Source organism: Molothrus ater, chromosome 3 (genome assembly GCF_012460135.2).
Source record: "Molothrus ater isolate BHLD 08-10-18 breed brown headed cowbird chromosome 3, BPBGC_Mater_1.1, whole genome shotgun sequence".
Taxonomy (NCBI): domain Eukaryota; kingdom Metazoa; phylum Chordata; class Aves; order Passeriformes; family Icteridae; genus Molothrus; species Molothrus ater.
Genome location: NC_050480.2, coordinates 5,978,168 through 5,997,861, shown reverse-complemented (window position 1 = coordinate 5,997,861; position 19,694 = coordinate 5,978,168). Strand labels below are relative to the sequence as shown.

At 50.3% G+C, this 19,694-nt stretch overlaps 1 protein-coding gene across 2 annotated transcripts; it reads right to left on the bottom strand.

The window, feature by feature from the left end:
* Positions 1-52: 52 nt before the first annotated feature.
* Positions 53-19,693, bottom strand: KLHDC3 (kelch domain containing 3). Of its 2 annotated transcripts, none has more exons than XM_036380910.2 (11): positions 19,481-19,693; positions 13,129-13,355; positions 10,722-10,898; positions 8,448-8,563; positions 7,040-7,111; positions 6,599-6,812; positions 6,243-6,329; positions 4,857-4,965; positions 1,342-1,415; positions 902-980; positions 53-688 (listed from the first exon to the last, which is right to left on the bottom strand). In XM_036380910.2, exons 2-11 carry the CDS (start codon positions 13,280-13,282, stop codon positions 622-624), a joined length of 1,149 nt encoding a protein of 382 aa, XP_036236803.1. In that variant the 5' UTR covers positions 13,283-13,355; positions 19,481-19,693; the 3' UTR covers positions 53-621. The 2 variants fall into 2 exon arrangements, with proteins under 2 accessions (XP_036236803.1, XP_036236804.1); XM_036380911.2 differs by lacking the exon at positions 19,481-19,693 and adding an exon at positions 13,445-13,617.
* Between the last annotated feature and the right edge of the window lies 1 nt (position 19,694).

Here is a 19,694-nt window from a genome sequence, read left to right as displayed (position 1 = left end):
CTCTCAAGCCTTTTCTCCCCCAGTTCATCTGCTAGGACACACAGAAACCACGTCTGCCTCACCATTTATAAAACTTCCCCCAGTTGCTGTTTTACATTGGGAGCTGGGCAGTATCCAGCTGGGCCCAGGCCCCCACAGTGGGCTCAGCTTGGAGCTGGGGCCTGCCCTTTAGTGCCAGGAAGCTGTCAGTGCTGGCAGGAGCAGGTGTAGAGGTTCCTGCTCTCTTGAGGCAATGCAGGAACAGTTCAGGTTGACCCTGACATCAACCCCAGGGCCATGGCTGGTGGTAAGAGTTGATTCAGGCCCTTGGAAAGTGGCTGGACACCGGACAGCACAGCTGCAGTTCCACAGGCAAAGGGAAAGGAAGCTCTAGAACCACCAGTGAGGAGAGGGGTCACAGCTGTGCTGCTGGGGCCAGACAGTTTTTCCCTCAGTGGCCAGCTCTGCCTGTCCACTTGTGCTGCCCAAAGCGTGACAAGGGCAGAGGGAGGCCTAGCTAGGGCAAGACAAACCGAGCTCACACATTCCTTGCTTGAAAGGGCTAAAAATTCATGCAGGCAGTGGAGCAAGAGGTCAGTATGTGGAGGGGTGAGGGCAGGGTGGTAGAAGGACGAGTTCTCTTCAGCCCTGGTTGGAGACAATGGGGCGGCTGATGGTGCTGTTCGTTGTCATGGCTGAGAGCTCCCATCTGTAACACACCAAGAGGATACACACTGAGAGAAAGCACAAACACAGTGTCCAGGGCTAGAGCAGCTTTGCTTCATGTCAGCCTCAGCTACAGTCTCCAGCCCAGCCCACAAAGGTGCACAGTGCCCAGGGCCCTGGGCAGCCCTCAGCCAGAGCTGGAACAGCCCAAGGTCAGGGAGCACCCAGGGTGAGGTCCCAGCAAGGCACACCATACCTGATGTCGTGGGGAAGGCAGGACTGGTCCAGGCTGTACTGAATCACTGCTAGCTTACACAGCGTCTTCAGACTGGGGCCTGGGAAAAGAAAGCAGTTTAGCTACAGCAGCCTTTGACTGGACACCATGGAGGCCCCAGCATCATGCAGTCAGTGCCACAGGAAACAGGGCAGAGCCTTGTCTCAGGGACAAGACAGAGTGCACACCAGGGACAGGCTGGGGTGCTCCCACATGAGGTCTTGCATGCAGGAGTGCACAAAGCATGGCTGCACCTCTGGCTGCTCTGCCTTGAGCCAAGCACACTGGTCAGACACAGCTGTCTGGCTCCAGGACATGGCACCTACAGCCACAGAGAGCACAATTAGGTGCTTCACAGCAGGGCCTGCTCACAGGGCACCTTGTGGTAAGAGGTACAAGCTGGGCAGGAAGTGCTCACGTACTGAAGTCGAGGATGTAGAGATCTGAGTGATCCATCAGGTCAAATTCATCACCCATTCCCTCCTCCGGAGATGGGCTGCAGAAACCAAGCACAGCGTGTCAGACAGTGCCAAAATTCTTACACACCAGCTCACCAAGGGCTGAGCAAGCCCAGGAGTGTCCCTGGCCTCCCTGTCCCAGGCAGGGGCCCTGTGATCCCTCCTGGCCCTCTGAAGTCCCAAGGAGCACTCAAAGTCATCACATTCTCAGCTCCTTGCAGAGTAGGCAGAGCTGCACAGGAGCCAGGGAGCAGAAACCCACACTATTTCCTCTGCAGGGCATGGGAGATCTGCCTCCTTTTCATGGATGACCATGATGATTCCAGCCATGAGCCTCCCCCTCATCTCACCTGTCCCTCACTCCTGCTCTCACGTAGTTAAGATCTACTGCATTTAGTTCAGCTTGGCCACTGAGATGCTGTGAGAGGAGTGTAGAGAAAGCAGCTAGAAAACATCTGCATGGCAGGGCAAGCACAGACATTTCTCAGTCTGACTGAGGAATCACTTTGGACTCCAGCCACAGCTGGAGTGATTGTGCCAAAATGGGGATGGCATTTCAGAAGACTGTAGCTGAGCACTGAGCAATGCAGCAGTCATTTTAAACCAATTCCAATTTGCTGATACTCCCATTTGGTGTTGGTCCAGGAATGCTGATGAGGAACTACAGCACCAGGCATTTCTAGTGAACAGACAGCCTCACCTATGGTTTCCTGCCACAGAGGTCTTGATGGAACAACCAAACCACCTGAGAGACTGGACACTACATCTCCCTGCACAGATCAGCCTGTGCTGAAACAGGGGAAAATACTCCCTTGGCTGATGGTTGTTTGGAGAATTTGAAAGGAAGGAAAAATGTTTTAAGTCCTGCTTTGGTCTGTGACAAACCAACTTAGTGTGCCCTCACCTCTTAGCTGGGACCAACCTCATGCAGTGACTCCTTGCCCCAGTGTCACTTGTTTCCCCAGCCATGAGCCACTAAACTTCACACTCACGGGACATGAGGCAGCACCTGCTCCCCCAGGTCCCCACAACCTCAGGCCAAACTGAGAGCACAGCTCACTGCTGGCACAGAAGACCTGTTGCTGATGGGACCCATCTGCCCGGATACAGGCAGGAGCCCCCTTAACTCCACCTCGTGTGCTTACCACACCACAATCTAATCTCACATCCACGTCACAGGAAACCCCAGACCATCCCTTATCTATCAAAGGAAAGCCAGCAGGCACCACGTCTGTGGCTTTAATCAGCAAAAGGAAAGTAGCAGGGTGAGCCTGGAGTTCAAGACCAGGCAACCCCCTGCAATTCCCAGGCAGCAGCGTGCAGGGCACACCTTTGCCAGCCAGAGCCCAGCAAAACTGCTCATTCCAGCTGCAAAACAACTCACCCTGCACTCAGTGACAGCCCCTATTCTCTCACTAGAGCCAGGATTCCTAAGCCTTGTCAGGGAAAACACACAGTCTCAAGCCAAATCTGGATCAGCATCTCTTCAGCTGAACTGTTTTATAGCATTCTTTCTCCCCCCACTTCTTCCTTGTGGATGGTCTCTGCACACTGAATGGGCTGAATCTGCTGGTGGGCTTGGGAAGAAACCAGACCAGAGCCACAACTGTGACACAGCTAATGGGAACACCAAGCTTCCTGGTCCCTTAAACGGGACACAAGTGAGGGATTGCTCCTGGCCACAGTGAGGGACCACAGCTGGGGCAAAAAGACCAAGCTCTGGCCGGGACTACCAAAGAAACAAAGCTTTTGGATGCCATAGGAGCAAGCAGCCTGCAGAAGTGCCTCTTCAGCAGGATGTGTGAATCCTGGAAAGGCAGACACAAAGGGGTTTTGCTGCCCATCCCCCAGTGCTGTTCCCTAGAAAGCTGAGCCTGCCGGCTCATCCTCTGAGAATCCCTGCAGGACAGCCCCAACCCCTCCCCCTTCCCAGCCAGGGGAGCACAGGTCAGCAGGCAGACCGCTGGGAGTTCTCCATTACAACGACTTCCTGGAAAACTTCTTATCTCGCCAGGCAGCTCCAGAATACACCTGATAACTGTTACAGGAAGCGAGCACGGCCCACCCCCACCTCCCACTTCCCCAAGACCCTCCCTCCAGCTCAAGCAGGCTGCATTCCTGGCTGCCAACAGCTCTTCCCAGCCCACACTAGTGCTGATGAATGTGCCTGCATTGGGGTTGAGCCTGACCTAAGAAACAAGCTGAATTCTGAAGTGGTTCATGGAGAAGACAAGGCACTGCTGCATTGCCTGGCAAGGGTGAACCAAACTCCAAAAAGCTGGTGTCAAATTTGTTGTGGTTTGCTAGCATTTCCCAGGAGTGCCAAGGCTTAACATCAAAGTTCAGCTGCTGCTGCTGCAACACAAATCCCCACAGCACAGCATCTGGGACCACCCAAAACTCCCATAAAGCCCTACCAAGCCCTACCTTCTGCTGCACTGAGCAGCAGCCAGTATCTTTTGAGGAGACTGGATAAACTCAACACCTCTGCATACCTCACCTGCACTGAGCACTCCCTCAAAGTCACATGGACATCCTACAGCTAAGCACACTCCCCCTTCACCCCATCACACACTGGTACGGTCAGGTCACTCTTGGTTCTGTGCCCCAAGTTTGCTTCAGAAACATCCCCAAAAAGCTACTGTCAAGATCCCAGAGAGAGCCCCAAAGCTTTCCCAACCATGTGGAGAGCTGAAAGCATTTAAGATGTCTCTGCAAGGTAGATACTGGCAAGCAGGACTCTGCTCCAGAGCTGCAATTTGTCACTCCAGACAGCATAGAGTGTGTCCTGGTGATAGGCCACTTCCTTTCTTTTAGCAGCTGTTAAGGCTCTTGGCCACATCCAGCTGCCCTGCACCCTGACAGTATCACTTGCAGTGTTTGACAGCTAAATCCATAACACCAGGTCCCTGTTGTGAATGGGAACGTTGCTAAGGAACACTGGCGCAGAAGGCAACATTGTCTTATCATGTGTGTAGGCTCCTCAAACAGCTCCCAGCTGAGCTGACATCCCACTGCAGCTTGGCAGCAGAACCCACACTTGCCAATGGAAGAAAGAAGCTCTGGTGGGAGAAGCAGGGCAGCATGTAGGTGAAGATAAGTCAGTTTGAGGTCTGCTCTGGCACAGCAGACTGAGATACGTGTCCTTCTGACAGCAGGATCTCCTCTCTTATCCCCACAACCTCTTTACCAGAAAGCTTGAGCACTGCACAGCCCCTCCTGAGCAGCCTGTTACACCCTTCTGTCTCTACATGTACAAGATGGCTTGTCACCAGATGCTTCACAAGCTTACATGACACCTTCAATCTCTTCCACAGCCTTTTTTCAGGGGACCCTGATGAACAGGATTACCTACACGTGTCAGATAGGCTGACACTTGCCACGTGCCTCTGAAGTCCATCTGATGGGTCAGAGTGTGAAGGGACACTGTGCTGAAGGGACTGGCAAAGCCTCTCGAGGAGCCACCTCCCACAACTCACCTGGTACCTCCAAAGAGGATGATTCTGTCCCCCACTCTGCAGCAGCACTGCCGGCGCCGAGGACACGGCCCTTTCCCCTTGGGCTCAATCTTCCTCCAAGAAAGAGAAACTAACAGGAGGAAAAGAGTGCACCAGCTTGTCACAAGAGCCTGGCCAAGACCAGCTATAAGCAGGTTATGAATTTAAACAGATCACAGGAAAAGCAGAGGCCCACTACCCCACAGACATCAGCCAGCCAATATCCAGCCTCCCCCCTGACCTCCTCATTAATGGCTAATCATGCACTCCCATGAGGCTGTTCCTGAAGTGCCACTGAGATGCCAGTCACAGTCCTGGAGCTCTGCCTGCTGAGACAGGATTTGCAGGTCATATCATAGAATGGTTTGGCTTGGAAGGGACCTTAAAGACCATTTTGTCCCAACCCCCTGCCATGGGCAGGGACACCTTGCACTAAACCAGGTTGCTCAGGGCCTCATCAAGGCCTTTCACTTGCAAAGCCTGAGCACCAGGACCCACAGACTGCCATGGCAGCGGGTCCGACATCACAGGGAGCTGTAGCGGGCAGAGCTGCAGGGACAGACAGGCAGTCTCCCTTCCCCAAAGCCGGCTGCGGTCGGGATTTGGAGGAGGAAGATGCAGGAACCAGCTCCATCTGCTGGCAGGCTGCGATCGCAGAGCACTCGGGCAGAGGTGCATCAGCCGCTGGGATAGCGCGGCTGCGGGAGGAGGGCGTGGAGAACTGGACCAGGTGGAGACAGCAGCCTTTGTTCTTGCTGCTCTCTGCGGCAAGGATGCTCGGGGGCGACAAAGCACAGGACTGAAACCTGCAGGAGCTCTCTCACCAGCTCACAATCAGCTTGGGGAGCAGCTGGTTGGCTGCTCTCAGGTAACTCTACTGTGCAAAGCAATTAGCAAACAAGATGAGTCTGAACAGTGAAACGTGCCTGAGGACCCCAAAGCAGCTCACAGCTGAGTGATATTCAGGGTACCAGCTGAAAAACCACCCCTTCTGCAGCACAGTTTGAGCTGGTACCAAGAGATGGTGATCCTGCAGCTCAAGTTGAATGGTTTCTCCAGCTATAGTCTTCTCTTTCCCTAAAACTTATTTCTTTCCCATATCTTCTCTTCTGTCAGTACTTTTGCATATTTAAGAACAAGACAAAGTTTTTCCAATGAAATATGTCTTTCAGCAATACCTCATCTTCTATTTTATAACTGAGATCTGGAAACATCCCGAGGAGGAACAGGCACAGTAGCAAGTTGCTGTCAGAAGAGCCAAGAGCCATTCCCCCCAAGCAGAACTCCTTGGACAGAATGTTTCCCTGAGCACTCACATGCCTGAGGGCCTGGAGCACTATCACTGCAGCAAGTTAAAAGCATAAATACCTGGATTGAATTTCCAGAGGTCATGGAAGTGTCTGTTCAGGCGTGCATTGTAGCCACCAAATACATACAGTTCCCCATTGTAGCTGACTGTAGGGAGTAAGCACAGACATCAGAGAGCCACCCAGCAGGTCCCTGACCCAACACCATACACAAAGCAAGGTGGTGCTGGCTGTCCACCTCTCCTTACATCACCTTCATGTGCAGTGTGGAGTGCAAGGCTTTTTGGTGGGCAGCAGCTTTCCACAGAAACTGGGCTTTGTGCAAGCCTTTCTAACCCACAGCCCCACCCAGCAGAGCAGACACCCCTTCTAAGAGAGGCAGAAACTTCCCTCCACCCTCAGCAGAACCCCACTCACAGGCTGAATGGCTCCTCCTGCCCTCGGGGAGCACAGGGGTGTGAGGGGAGTCCAGCCAGGAGTTGGTTTCTGTATCAAACACTTTAATTCGGTTACAGTAGATCTCGTTGTTAGAGTGAAAGGGCCCAAACCGATCAGCTCTGCCACCAAACACGTACATCTTTGTTCCAATGATGGTAGCTGAATGAAAGTCTCTCCAGCGAGCTGGAGTACCCTGAAGGACAGAGTAGAAAATAAAGACAAAAGAAAGAGTGCAGATTAGCCAGGGAAATAACACATCTTGATGGGGAAGTTGGGTGGCTGCCTTCTCCTGGAGAACTTCCCATCCTGTAGATCCCAGGCACATCAGCCAGAAGTTGTGAGACAAGTGTGGGCAGCTACCCCAGAGAATAGCAGATACAAAACTTCCTCCACAAACCAGAGGCAAAAACAGACACTGACCTTGGCAGAGATTAAGGTCCATGTCATGTTTGTGGTGTCCAGTTTATGGATATCATTTGAAAAGCAGTCAGCCTGGAAGACACACAAGCAGCTTGGTCACAAAGGGACTGAGAAGCCTGGTCACATCCAACCCCAGAAAGGATGCTGCCCTGCAGACCTGGAGCATCCCTTTGGATTCAGTACTTCCTAAGAAACAAGGTGCTTGCTCAGGCAGCACTTATCACTTAACAAGAGGAAAGCAAAGCCTGTTTCTTCCCAAAGGTGTTCTGTCTCTTCCTGCAGCTTTCCCATTTATTTGGTGCTCAGTTGCTCCCCCAAAGGCTGTCCTGCACACAATACATTCATGGCAGGAGCCTGCCTCCTCTCCGTGTAGCAGCAGATAAAAGAGGCATTAGCAGGACAGTCAGAGCAGCTCTGCTAAGGCTGCCTAACGAGATGCAGAAGCCAAGATTACTTCTGGGAAGCTGAACATCCAGGAGCAAATACACTCCAGGTTCTGAGGCCCCACAAAACCCATCTGCAGCTGGCTGCCTGGAGGAGACTGCATTCACACAAACAATGTGGACTCCTGCTCCTCCAGGCAAGGTAGAGAGCAGCAAGACAAGCCAGAGGTTTATTTGGTCTTGGTTAAAAAAAAGGGACATCTGAACCCCTCCTGCTGCTGTAGTCAATATAATGGATTTGGCCTGCTACCACCCTCAGAAAAGGAATGGAATAACCCAGAGGCTTCTGTAACAGGGCCTCAACTTTCTTCCAAACAAACAGATGTGACTTTGCACATCTGTTCTGGAATCTGGTGATAATTTTTATTTACCCACTTTTTAAGATTACATCATGAGGATTTGCTAAAAAGAGCATTAGGTACACTGACAGCTATTACAGGATGAACTTTGGCTCAAGGTATTCCTAATGGGAAGGCAACCAAATGTTTGCTGAAAGGGATCAACAAGATGTCAGAGCAGGTGGAGACTGCAGGGAACATACACCAGACTAGGACAAAACCTCACAGCAACACTGCACAAAGTGATTTTTCTGGCTCACTTCTGAGCCAAATTAAAATAAATCTAGATCAATATATACTTATTAAAAATGCTGTGTATCCACATTTGAATATCTACATTTGGCTGAGAAATGAGCCAGAAAAAAATTAAATTTTTACCTCTTTGTGGTAAATATGTTTTGTGAAATTTAAAAGAAATCCAACACTTTTTTGGACTTGTTTTCCAACCATCTTCTCCACAAAGCAATTAGCGTAACCTGGGTACTAATGCCATAACTTTGCTAAGTTACAAAATGACAGTGACTTGGAATACAAACACACCCCCGTGTCCTGCCTCTATCAGTGTCCTGGGTATCAACACCCTCTTTCCCAAGGGCTCACCAATTAACAGTTACAGAGACTACTCACCAGCTGTTCATAGCCTCCAAAGATAAACATGCTCTTTGCCAGGACACAAGCTGAGTGCCCATCCCTTGCCCCTGGGACCATTCCAGACACCTTTGGTGTGAACCATTTGTGTGTGTCTGAAACAAAACAAGAGGCAATGCTGAGAAAGCACAGTAGGAGCTGGGGTGGGATAGTTCTATTACTACTGTTCTTAAATTTCTAAGGCAAAAATAATTCTTGCTTTCTCACACAGTACCTGCTCTGCCAGAGAGGCTGCAAGCTTCTTTGGGCAAGGCTACCTGCCTGAGCCCCCACAGAGGGACACAGTGGCAGAAGCCTCAGCCTCTTGGCAGGGCCACTGAGTGCCAGACCTGACAAAGAGCTCACATTTTAAGTGTGAGTAGTACAGCAGGGCTTGAACAATGTTACTTTTACAGAATCTCTTGCAGAGTGTACTTGTGAGTCACTTATCAACTCTCCACTCACGCTTTCTATTACAATGAAGCAATAATGCTAAGTGGCACAACTGACCTCAAGGTGTGGAGATGCTCAGTAACTGAGCATGACTGAGGAAAAACAGCTCTCAAACCCAGATACAAATCACTTAATCACAAGTTCTCCATGTTAACTGTTGTGCATATCTCCACCTCTGCAGTGCAGCTCTCCCTGTCTTATCTGCTCCACTTGTTACATTCTCATCCCCTCTTGCTCACTTTCCACCCTTCACAATGCTCCCTGTGAGCCTGCACCAAACAGATTCAGCCCCTTAGCCTGCACACTCCAGGGGCTGGCTTGATTTAGAAGATGACTTAAATCCAGGCAGAGCTGCTCTCCATGCCAGGGCAGCACAGAGCCAAGCCAGGACTCGGTGCCAAGCGCTAACAGGCACCTGACCCAAGAGCTCCCAGAGGCACAGATAAGCCCCGAGGTTGCAGGAGACATTCCCCCACCCTCCCTAACAGCCCTTGGCTGCCAAAACCAGTGCTTATTTCAGAGAGCCATGGAGCCAAAGCACGAGGATGACTTCCCTGAACTTGGCCTGCGGACACAAGTGTCCACCTATGCTCCAGCTGGCACCACACAAAGGGTCTTGCAAGGTCAGCAGAATCCCTGGGGAGTCTCTAGTGAGAGCTCAGGGCTATCGAGTTCCTTTTCTCCCTGGGGCTGCTTCCAAACTCAGTCACACTGTATCAGCAAAAGCTCACCCAATTGCAGCATGTTAAACTAGAGATGGAAAAAACCTCAAGTTGTGATCTGCTTAACACAGCAGGGACAAAACTGCACTCAGACAAGACTTTATTTAGCCTGATGTGACTCCTGCAGTGGAACTTACACTGCAGACATGGGACTGTGACTGCCAGCCTTACTTTCCAGGAATGGCAGGCCTGTGTGTACAGACAGCTGCAGAGGGTTTGGAGCAGGACTTTCTGTTAATTTTCACTTAATGCTAAAGCACTGGAGCTGCCAGGGAGACTAGGCAGGTCCCATTACAAAACCTCTGTGTAGGCAGAGCTTTACTGGTGGCTTCTCAGCTGCATGTGTCAGGGGAAGGAAGGGGGAAACCCTGTGCCATAAGCTGTAAGATATTTCCTGGTAAAGAAGAGATCCATGGACCAAGCACCAGAGCAAGCAGTTTCCTTGCAAGTTCAGCAAGACAGTTACTGGCCAGTATTTAGATGGACTTGCATCCAGAATCCAGATATACTCCTTTTCTTTCTGGACACTTGTGTCCATGCAGTTCCTGATGGTGCCTTTCCTCCAGAGGTGCTCCAGCAGTGCTATGGAGAAGCCAACCAAAAGGCTCAAGGAGTTTGTTTTTCAGGTTTATCTAACTTGACTCATGCCTCCCGTGATTTTACCATCCTCTCCTGGACTACTCCTGTGCTTTGTTCCTCACTCTCCTTCACACCTTCAGAAAGAAGGACCACACTGGAGAGGAACCACAATCATCAAGAGCCCAGCCCCTTCTTGCCACAATTAAGGAATACTATATCACATAGAGAGAACACTTCAGTTATAGCTACTATCAGAGAGAGCACACAAAGCTGATAGAAAAATTAAAACCATTTTCATTATCAGAAAAGATCAGCAATCTCTGCCCAAAGGCTTTTACAGAGATGTAAGCACAATGGCCACCATACTCTACTTCCAACACTGCTGGAACAGACAGTGACACCATTTCCTCCAGATTGTCACCAGGGGACAAGAAAACAAGCTGGGGAGCAGACTGGGGGGCAGAGAGGAGGTCTGATCAAGAACAGCTGTGCCAAGGAGCAGTGAGAAGCTGCAACTTACTGACATCGAAAGCATAGAGCACGTTGCAGGCTCCCTCCGTGTCGTTGCGGCCGCCCCAAATGTAGACGGTGTCGTCGATGAGCACTGCTGAGTGTCCATACCTCATGTAGGGCACCTCCCTCACGTGGTCTCGGCTGTTTGTCCACACTGGAGGCAACTTGATCCAGCGCAGAGACACTGGAAACACAAGTTTGAGCCCATGTCAAATGCTAAGCCTGCTGAATTGCTCACAGTTCATAACCCATCCTGGGTGGTGCTTTTTACCCCGTGACAAGGTGCAGAAGCAGTTGAGTAAACAAGAGAAAGCTGTGTCTGACCTCGAGTAGTGGCTAGTTAAGAAATACAGAAGACAAAAACAGGCTCTGTTCTACAACAATTCATTGAGAAGGTTTCCACTCTGGCTCATCCTAGACTGTGAGTGAAAGACACAGCACACACACAAACAAATAGGGAAAGAAAAATGAAGAAGCACAGAGGTGACCGTGAATGCAGACACTGCTTCAAGCTAGTGAGACTGCTGAAGAGACTCAAAGCTGGAAGAATGGGCAGCACAGGAATAACTCACTGCAGTAAAATGCAAGGGAACACCTGAAGGCATCACTTGGACTTGCAGAAGCACAGTTTAAGTAAAACAACCCAGCAGTTTTGTAGGAACTGGGTTTGTTTGCTTTTATTTTGGTTTCCAAGCTATAGATGAGGTGGCCCTCTGCCTCCTTTACCCCATCTGTATTCAAGTTCTCCCTGCTAACCTCACATTACTAATAGGAGTTCCTTGGGATTACAGGTTCCCCTTCCTGTGTGTCATGTCCAGCAGCAGCCAGAACAGTCAACAGGTATTACAGGGTTTAATGACAGTGCAAGAGCCACAGCAAGTGTTACACAGCCATTACACAACAGCCCCAGTCACCCTCTTCTACCACATACAGCCTCCAGGTTTGTTTTCTACATAGAGCTGATACAAAATATAGCAGAAAACAGTCTGCAGCTCCTCTGAAATACTAACATAGGGAAAGGGAAAAGTCAGGCATCTCAAAAGGTGGGCAGGCAGAAAGGGCACTGAGGAAGCACATCCAATGCTAAAGTCAAGCTAGACTGGATGCTTCCTACCTAAAACATAGTTTTCATCTTTGGAAGACTCATTCAAAAGCTGGTATCTTGGCTTTAGCACTCCCATCTGACAATGCTAGCTGAGCAAGGGCTTGGGAAGCCACTGTCACTTCCCATGTGGTGGCTGCAGCATTCTGACACTTTAATACTTGGGAGTGGTAAGAGGGAAAGACAACACAAGAGCATTCCTTTGGGCACAGTCACTATGCTTCCCCAGAAGATTGCTGCTCTACTTGGCACGTTCTACAACATGCAGCTGTGTTGAGTATAAAAGCCCAGTCCCCCTGGACAGAGGTTCATGTCACTGTTCACAGGATCCTGAGCTACACCCCCTCTACACTGAGAGCAGGTCACCTTGGCAGCCCTCTGTAACCAATGCTTTTATCCCTGCTACACATCAGTCTTAAAGGAGTGAATTCACTGCATCTTACAGACAAACTAGGTTTGTCTACATGTGGGTGCTCACAGAGCATTCAGCACACTGTCCAGTCTCCAAAATTGGTCATTGGTTCTCTGTTCTTGGCTCTGTTTAGCTGGAGCCACCCAAGCATCTGTGCAGTTTTTTAATCACCTGCCTAATTACAGGGAAATGCTTAAGGGACCAGCTCAGTAACCTCTTTAGTTCAAGGAGCACTCAATCAAGAAATACAGCCTGTGCCAGCACAACCATGGCTCCAACTCAGCCTCATGACAGGTACTGGTTACCCTACACAAATGGCTCCAGTTGCAGATGCTTTTCTAAGCTATGCTGTGAATCTGCACGATAGCTGTTACCAAAAAGGGAAGGCCTCCCTCCTAGCCACATGCCCCTACTGACTCCATCATGCTGGCACCAGTTGTCAGCTGCCCCCACAGGGAACCAGCTCAGATGTCTACACCTGGAATCTTTAGTGAGTGCACTGGCTCACACCATGCTCCTTCCACACTATGGGCAGCTGAACATGGACATGCTGCCATGAGGGGGGACCTGAGCCAGCTCAATATCACCTCTTTGCACCTGGCTGACTTTGTGTTTGCAGAGAACAAGGACAAACCAAACCATTGGCTATGTGACTACTTCAGTGAGTCCTTATCCTAGCAGTCACATAAACTACAGCCCCTCTTCTAGCCCTGCCCCTCAAGCTGAAAACACAAGGCTGCACAAAGAAAGAGGCTCCTACCTACTCTGATAACATTTTCTGGAAATTTAAGAGTCAGACAGCACGTCACAGGGTATAACATGTCAGGCACCAGCAGGCAAGAAAAGCAATAACTGAGCCCAGCAAGCCAAGCCCTTTGTGCCCCACGAGGACACGTTTACCTGCGTTGAACACGTGGACGTCGATCTGCCGCAGGGTCTCATAGTCCTCTCCAGAGCAGTAGCCACCGAAGGAATAGACCTTGTGGCCCACAGCCACGGCCGCGTGGTTCACCCTCCGTGGCCCCCCTTCCAAGTGCACTGCCCACCGGAGCATTCCTCCCCGCAAGCCAGGCGGTCTTCAGGGCCCCCAGTGCCACAGCCACATGCTTCCGAGGCAACTGCAAGGTCTGCAACACAGACACAAGGCCAAACTAACAACATCCATCCTTCCCTGAACGCCTGCTGCAAAGGTTACCTTCATGTGCCCTCATTTCACCTGCCTCCCAGCTGGAAACGTTCCTCTTGGGAAGGGGACGCAGAGCAGGGCTCAGAGGAGCAAGCAGAGGTGCCCTTGAACACAAAACCCCTCAGGGTGGCTGCACAGGCAGCCCCAGCCAAACACCTTCGGCTTGGGCACGCACGCGTCACGTTCGTGTCAGAGCCATTTGTCTGCATGAATGAAAACACACAGCGAGAGCCAACGGTGAAGGTGAAAAGAACAAACCCAGAGGGAAGAGCGTGCTCTTTGGATCAGTTCTGAGAAACAGCAGAGGAAAGGATTAAAAACAAAACACCCAACAAAAAAAACTCCAAAGAACCACCCCTACATAAAGCAACCAACTTCCCGTTATAGGGGTGGGTGACAACATTAGCATTTGGACTCATTGATTTGAGCACTAGGGTTCAAGCTAATTAGACACAAGAGAGCAGAAACCCCCAAATCTCTAGGTAGAAAGCTCTTTGGTAATGCTCAGAAAAGGTCTTTCCCTCCCACAGCAAACCCAGGCATAACTATGAAAATTCTGTAGCATCACATCTTGTTAAGCAACTGATATCCTTCTTTCCTCAAACAGATGGCTTAGAGAATATCATATCTTAGAACATCATATCTTAGAGAAGTCACCACAGCTGATTCTTGAAGAGATTCTCCTTTGGATCTAAGAACCTAGAGGAGAGTCCTGCCCAGGTGCTTCTGAAACAGCAGGCCAGTTTGATTTTTAACAGTTTTCTCCTAGCTGAAAACAGCCATTAGAAGAGATGTCAGTGTTTCAGACAGCACAAATAAAATTGTCATATTTTATTTATTGTTTCTAGGTTATTGAAAGGTTCAGTCAGCATGCTCCCATCTCACAATCAGTTTCAGCCTTTGCAGAATCCAAAGAAATTTGGGGATGCCTTTGAACAAGGACTAAATTCCTACACATGAAATTCCTATGCTCTGCCCCATTTCATTTTGGAAAGTAGTGAATTTTGGCAAGGAGGACTTCACTCCTGTTTCAGGTTTCTGAAATAGCTGGAGGGCAGCAAGAGGGGCAGTGCTGTGCTGCTCTGCTCCAGTTGGCCACCCCCAGCCCTTCAGCCAAGTGGGATCACTGCTCACAAGGAGGACCATCAGCAGCCTGACCACCCCAGTGCCCAGCACACCCACACACTCACATTTTATCCCCTCCTGCAGGGAGAATAAGAGATGCCACCAACAGGGAGCTCCTGGCATGAAGCAGAGCTTAGGCTTCCAGTTTCATCCACTGACTCCATAGACAGCTCAAAACCACTCAGTAACCACTCACCTTATTCTAGAACTCTCAAATGTCATTAAAATTTGAGTAGCTTCTTTTTAAAGTTATTGCTTCTTTGAGATGTTTTCATGCTCTGTAGGTGAACATTACAGTGGCAGGACACGTGCAAAGCCCAAAGAGAGACCACCCTGCAGCCTTATTGCAAGAGGAGTCTCTCCTGCAAACCTGCCTGTTCCTGCAGCAACCACCCTAACCTAAACTGCAGTCAGTAACACACAAAATTGCAGCAAGCTTTGCTCCAGCAGGGCCCAGGAACAGCCCCCATCTTCCACAGGCCATGCTTCAATTTCAGATCTAACAGGTTTTTTTCCTTAAGCACCTTTTTTTTTTTTTTTTTTTTTTTTAAGCCAGGCAGCACTCTTGCATAAGTCTTCTGCAAAGCTACAGAACAGATGAGTTTCCATGGAACCCACCAAAGGCACCTTCCAAGCTATTTTGAAGGCTTCACATATCTAAATCTGTTTCCTGCCTCAGTCACAAGTTATTCCTGAAAAATCTAACCAATATTTTCCTCATAATCTCTTCTTGTTTAAGTGATTCTGTAAAATACTCCTTAAGGAGCTTAACTGGTCTTTATCACCACCATCAATATTTTCAACACCCTTCAGACTGAGCCCAATTGAGGAGGACCAAGAGGATGAATCTTATTTCCAAGTTCTCTGCTTGATTCCTACTGAAGTAGAGGAGCACAGCTGGCAGGCATTGCACCAAGGCCCCTGCCTTTTTTGTCAGAAAGGCTGGGAACACTCTTCCTCACCCTTGGGACTTCCCTTGAGCCAGGAGCAAGGATGTTGGTCCTGTCACTGCCACAGGAGCTGGCTACCCTGCCCCAGCAGTTCTGCTATTCCCACCAGAAGGCAGCTCAGCCCAAGAGGTTAAACCTGGTCCACTGAGAAACAGCAGCTCCAGACCCAATCCCTGGCACTGCCAGAAAGATGCTGAGGTTGAAGCAACAATGTTGAAATGCTGTTTCCTACAATTACTGGGAAAGGTTTTCCCCAAATGAGTCACCAGCTTTCCAGGTGACTGGCGGGTCTGGAGTGGTGGTGAGGGCAATGGGATGGAAGTTGGCTGTGCTTTGCCTTGGCTCTGTCCAGGGATACCCCTTTAGAGCAAACACAGAGCTCTGCCAGCACAGCCTCCTGCTGCCCCTCCTCAGAGCCAAGAAAAGCAAACACTCATCTGAACACTTCACCAAGACAGAATGACCAGAAGTGTGAAGTAATCTTTACAGGTCATGGGAAAACACAGGGTTTAACAAGCTGTCAGGGATTTTTCAAACCCAAGAGCTCTTCTCTACACTGTAACAAAAGCATCCGTGCAAACTCCCATCTTCCTCTTCTGCCACTGGCCACAACCCTATCACATTTTCCTGCCATCACCAGGCATTTGTTTGCCCCTTTTCAGCCACACACAGGCCTGGCCTCCCCTCCTCCCTGCACAGCCCTGTCTCCTGAGGATGCCTCCCCTGCTCCACTCCATGCTTTCCATGTCCAGCTTCAGATTCTCCTTGCCTGCCTTATTTACAATCGTTTCTTTAGACCCATCTTCTGTCCCAAAGCATTTTCCTCCTCTGAGCCCCCTCTGTGCACTATCTGCAAATAAGAGTAGACACATATTTTGAGGAAAACCTGTATTTTCTGTCCTACAACTATGGACACTGTTGAATTCCATTCAAGTTTGATTTCCAATGCTAATTTTTATGACATAAATGAGGTCATAAATAAACCACTTTTCAGTCTCATTCCTATGAGGATTTCTTAGTAGGAGAAGTGCAGCACTTGACATTAAGCTACAGCTTAGATTTCTTTACAGATCACAGAGGACACAGCCAAGGAGAGAGGGGGAAAAAAGCAAAATTGATAAGAAACAATTTACTAACAATTTCCCCCAATTGCACAATATTAGATTATGCAAAGTACATTCTGTGGTTTCTCATATAGGACACCAGCAACAGTGATGTAGGCTATAAAACACAAAAATATTGCAATAAGACAGAGGCAAATTGTAGTAGAGAACTGGGAGGGCACTGCAGGATGAGGCACACAGAATCACAGCTTCTGTTCAAGCCACCCTTGCTTCCACTGACTCACCTTAGATCCTCACTTTCACTCTCCAAAAACGAACAGATCTCTTACTTCCAACCATGCAATCTTCACAACCCCCCATTTCCCTGGTCTGCCATGATCTAGCCAGAGATACAGTAAAGCACAGAGGATGCAGAGAAATGTTGAAACCCCTGGTAGGTCCTGTCATTATGGAATAAGAGCATTTCTAAAAATGAGGACATGCTTCACTTACTGGTGAAGTACCTGATGTTGGTGATGCTGGAAATTAAGTGAGAACAGCAGTGTGCTGTTCCTCTGCCACAAAGCACCTGGAACATTTCACTGCTAAGCCAGGGAACAATCAGATTTAATTCAGCTCTGCATTCTTCCAATACAGCACCTACAGAAAGCACTCCCCTATCTCTGGTTGTGCTGCTGCCTCAAGATGCACTCATTGCCTGCAACAACCTTCATCCCAACTGCTCCAGCTTACACCTAACAAGAGCCTAACAACACAGCATATGGACACCTGAGATCAACACAAATATCACTCAATAATCTCTCACTAGCATATCTTCCAAAACTGTTGTGCTGACTTTAGCACTGTCAGGCACAGATAGAAAAAAATCCCCAAAACAACAACAAAAAAACCCAAAATTGGTTTTAGTCAGGTTTTTCACTCGTTTGTTCTATTGGCTTTAAGCTTAGTATTTTCAAACCCTACAATTAGGTATGAAAATACTTCATTCAACATAGAAAGCTACTGAGCATCTCCAAGTACAGTAGCCAGGTGATGATCTTAAAGCAAACTCATATATCCTTGGATCCACTTTGCTCAAAGGGAGCTCCTTGGGCTCTCTCACTCCTCTATGCACACAGAAGGAAACCTAGAGCCATTTCTAAAACCTGCTCAGATTAGCCTTGCTGCATCCAATTCCCAAAGCAAAGGGGAGAAACCCAGCAGCCTGGATTTTCCAGGACTCATTCTGCCACCCCCAGAATTACAGCAGTACCCCAAGAAGAGCAGCCTACCCTGCAGAGCTGCTCCAGAGAGCAAATCCTACCGTGTGGCTGCCTCAGTCCCGTCTCCCAAAAGACAACAGCCACAAGGTTTAGTAACCCTTAAAATAGCCCAGCCAGTTCACAGCAGTCCATATAGACTGTTCTATTTCAAGCACATCCAACATACTGTTAGAGATAACATGAGAACAACCCGCTTTCTTCACTTGTGCTTGACATTTATCTAATGCTTGGAGCATTTGTGCTAAGGCAGTGTGAAACTGCAAGCTTGCACATTCAGCAGCTCGGATACTCACAATGCAATTCCAGCCCCAGTAAATTAGATGGTGCTAGAACAGCCCTCGAGCTCGTGCACTGAGCCTGCTCTGGAAGCTCACGTTAGCCATGGGAACCACAGACCACACTGCTCAGGCACAAATTTATCCCAGTGGTATCCCTACAGACAGCCTCACTATCTCCTTATTTTTCACCAAATATTTTGCTCACTTACTTTTGCCTAATATTTGGACTTATTTTTGCCTAAAGCCTACTGAGATTCTGCACCTACTCAGCTGGCTTCTATTCTTCACCTTGCTTCCCAAACCCCAGCTTCTCTATGGAGTGTGCCTAAGCTTTGGAGACATTGCTTGACTTCCCCATCAGGAATTTGTCTCAGCCTGTCAAGCTGTGTCCCCCAGGCCAAGGGCAGCCCTTGGGTTGGGAAGCAGGCTCAGGAAAGCCGAGCTGACAGCTTTACACAGGGCTACATCAGTTTGTTCCTCTGCCTCTCTGTTGCACTGACACTGATCCCCAGGCAGAGTGGTGCCCACAGGTGCCAGCCTTCCCTTCCCTCTGCCTGGCACATGGGACTGGCATGCAGCCCCACACCAGCCACGACTGGGTGAGAGAACAAATGGTCTGAAACCACACGAGCCCACAGGATGGAGAGAGAAGGCACAGCAGAGGTCTGCCAGGGCAGAAGGGCAGGCTCCCTAACACAGACCTGTCAGGGAGGATAGGGATGTGTGGGGTCACAGAAGGCTTTAAGGATGGAGAAGACCTCCAAGATCACAGATCCCAGCCATTAACCCAACACGGCCAGGCCCACCACTAACCCATGTCCTGAAAGTGCCACATTTACAATTTTTTTTAACACTTCCAGGAATGGTGATTCGACCCTTTCCCTGGGCAGCCTGTTCCAACGCCAGACTACCAATTTCGTGAAGGATTTTTTCCTAATATCCAATCTAAGCCTTCCCTGGTGCAGCTTGAAGCTATTTCTCCTGACCTGCCTGTCAGTTGTTACCTGGGAGAAGAGACCGGCCCCCACCTGGCGACAATCTCCTTTCAGGCAGCTGTAGAGAGCCACAGGGTCTCCCCTGAGCTTCCTTTCCTGCAGGCTGAGCACCCTCACCTCTCTCAGCCGCTCCTCACAGGACCCACTCTCCGGACCCTTCAGCAGCTCCTCTGCCCAACTCTGGACATGCTCCCCTCCCGAGCCCCTCCGTGCCGCCCGCGCCCCCACCTGCCGCCCGCGGGCCCGGCCGAGGGCACCCGGGCAGGGCGGCGGCCCCACGCCCCCGGCCCTCACGGAGGGGCTCGGCGGGGCCTACCGGCCTCCCCCAGCCCCGGCGTGGCCCCGCCGGCTCCCCCGCCCCTGCGGCCCCGGCTCCGGCCCCAGCCCCGTACCTGTGCCCGTACAAGGAGCTCCGACAGTCCCGCTCCGACAGGAGCTCCCGCCGCTCCCTGGGACTTGTAGTGCGGCGTGGCCCCGCCCGAGCGGCGCGGCCCCGACAGGCCTTTTCGCGGCACCGGGCCCCGGCCCCCTTCAGGGGCGGCTCCCTGGGTTCCCCGCCCCGCCGGGCCCGGCCCCGGCGCGCTCCTCCGGCCCCGGCCCAGACCG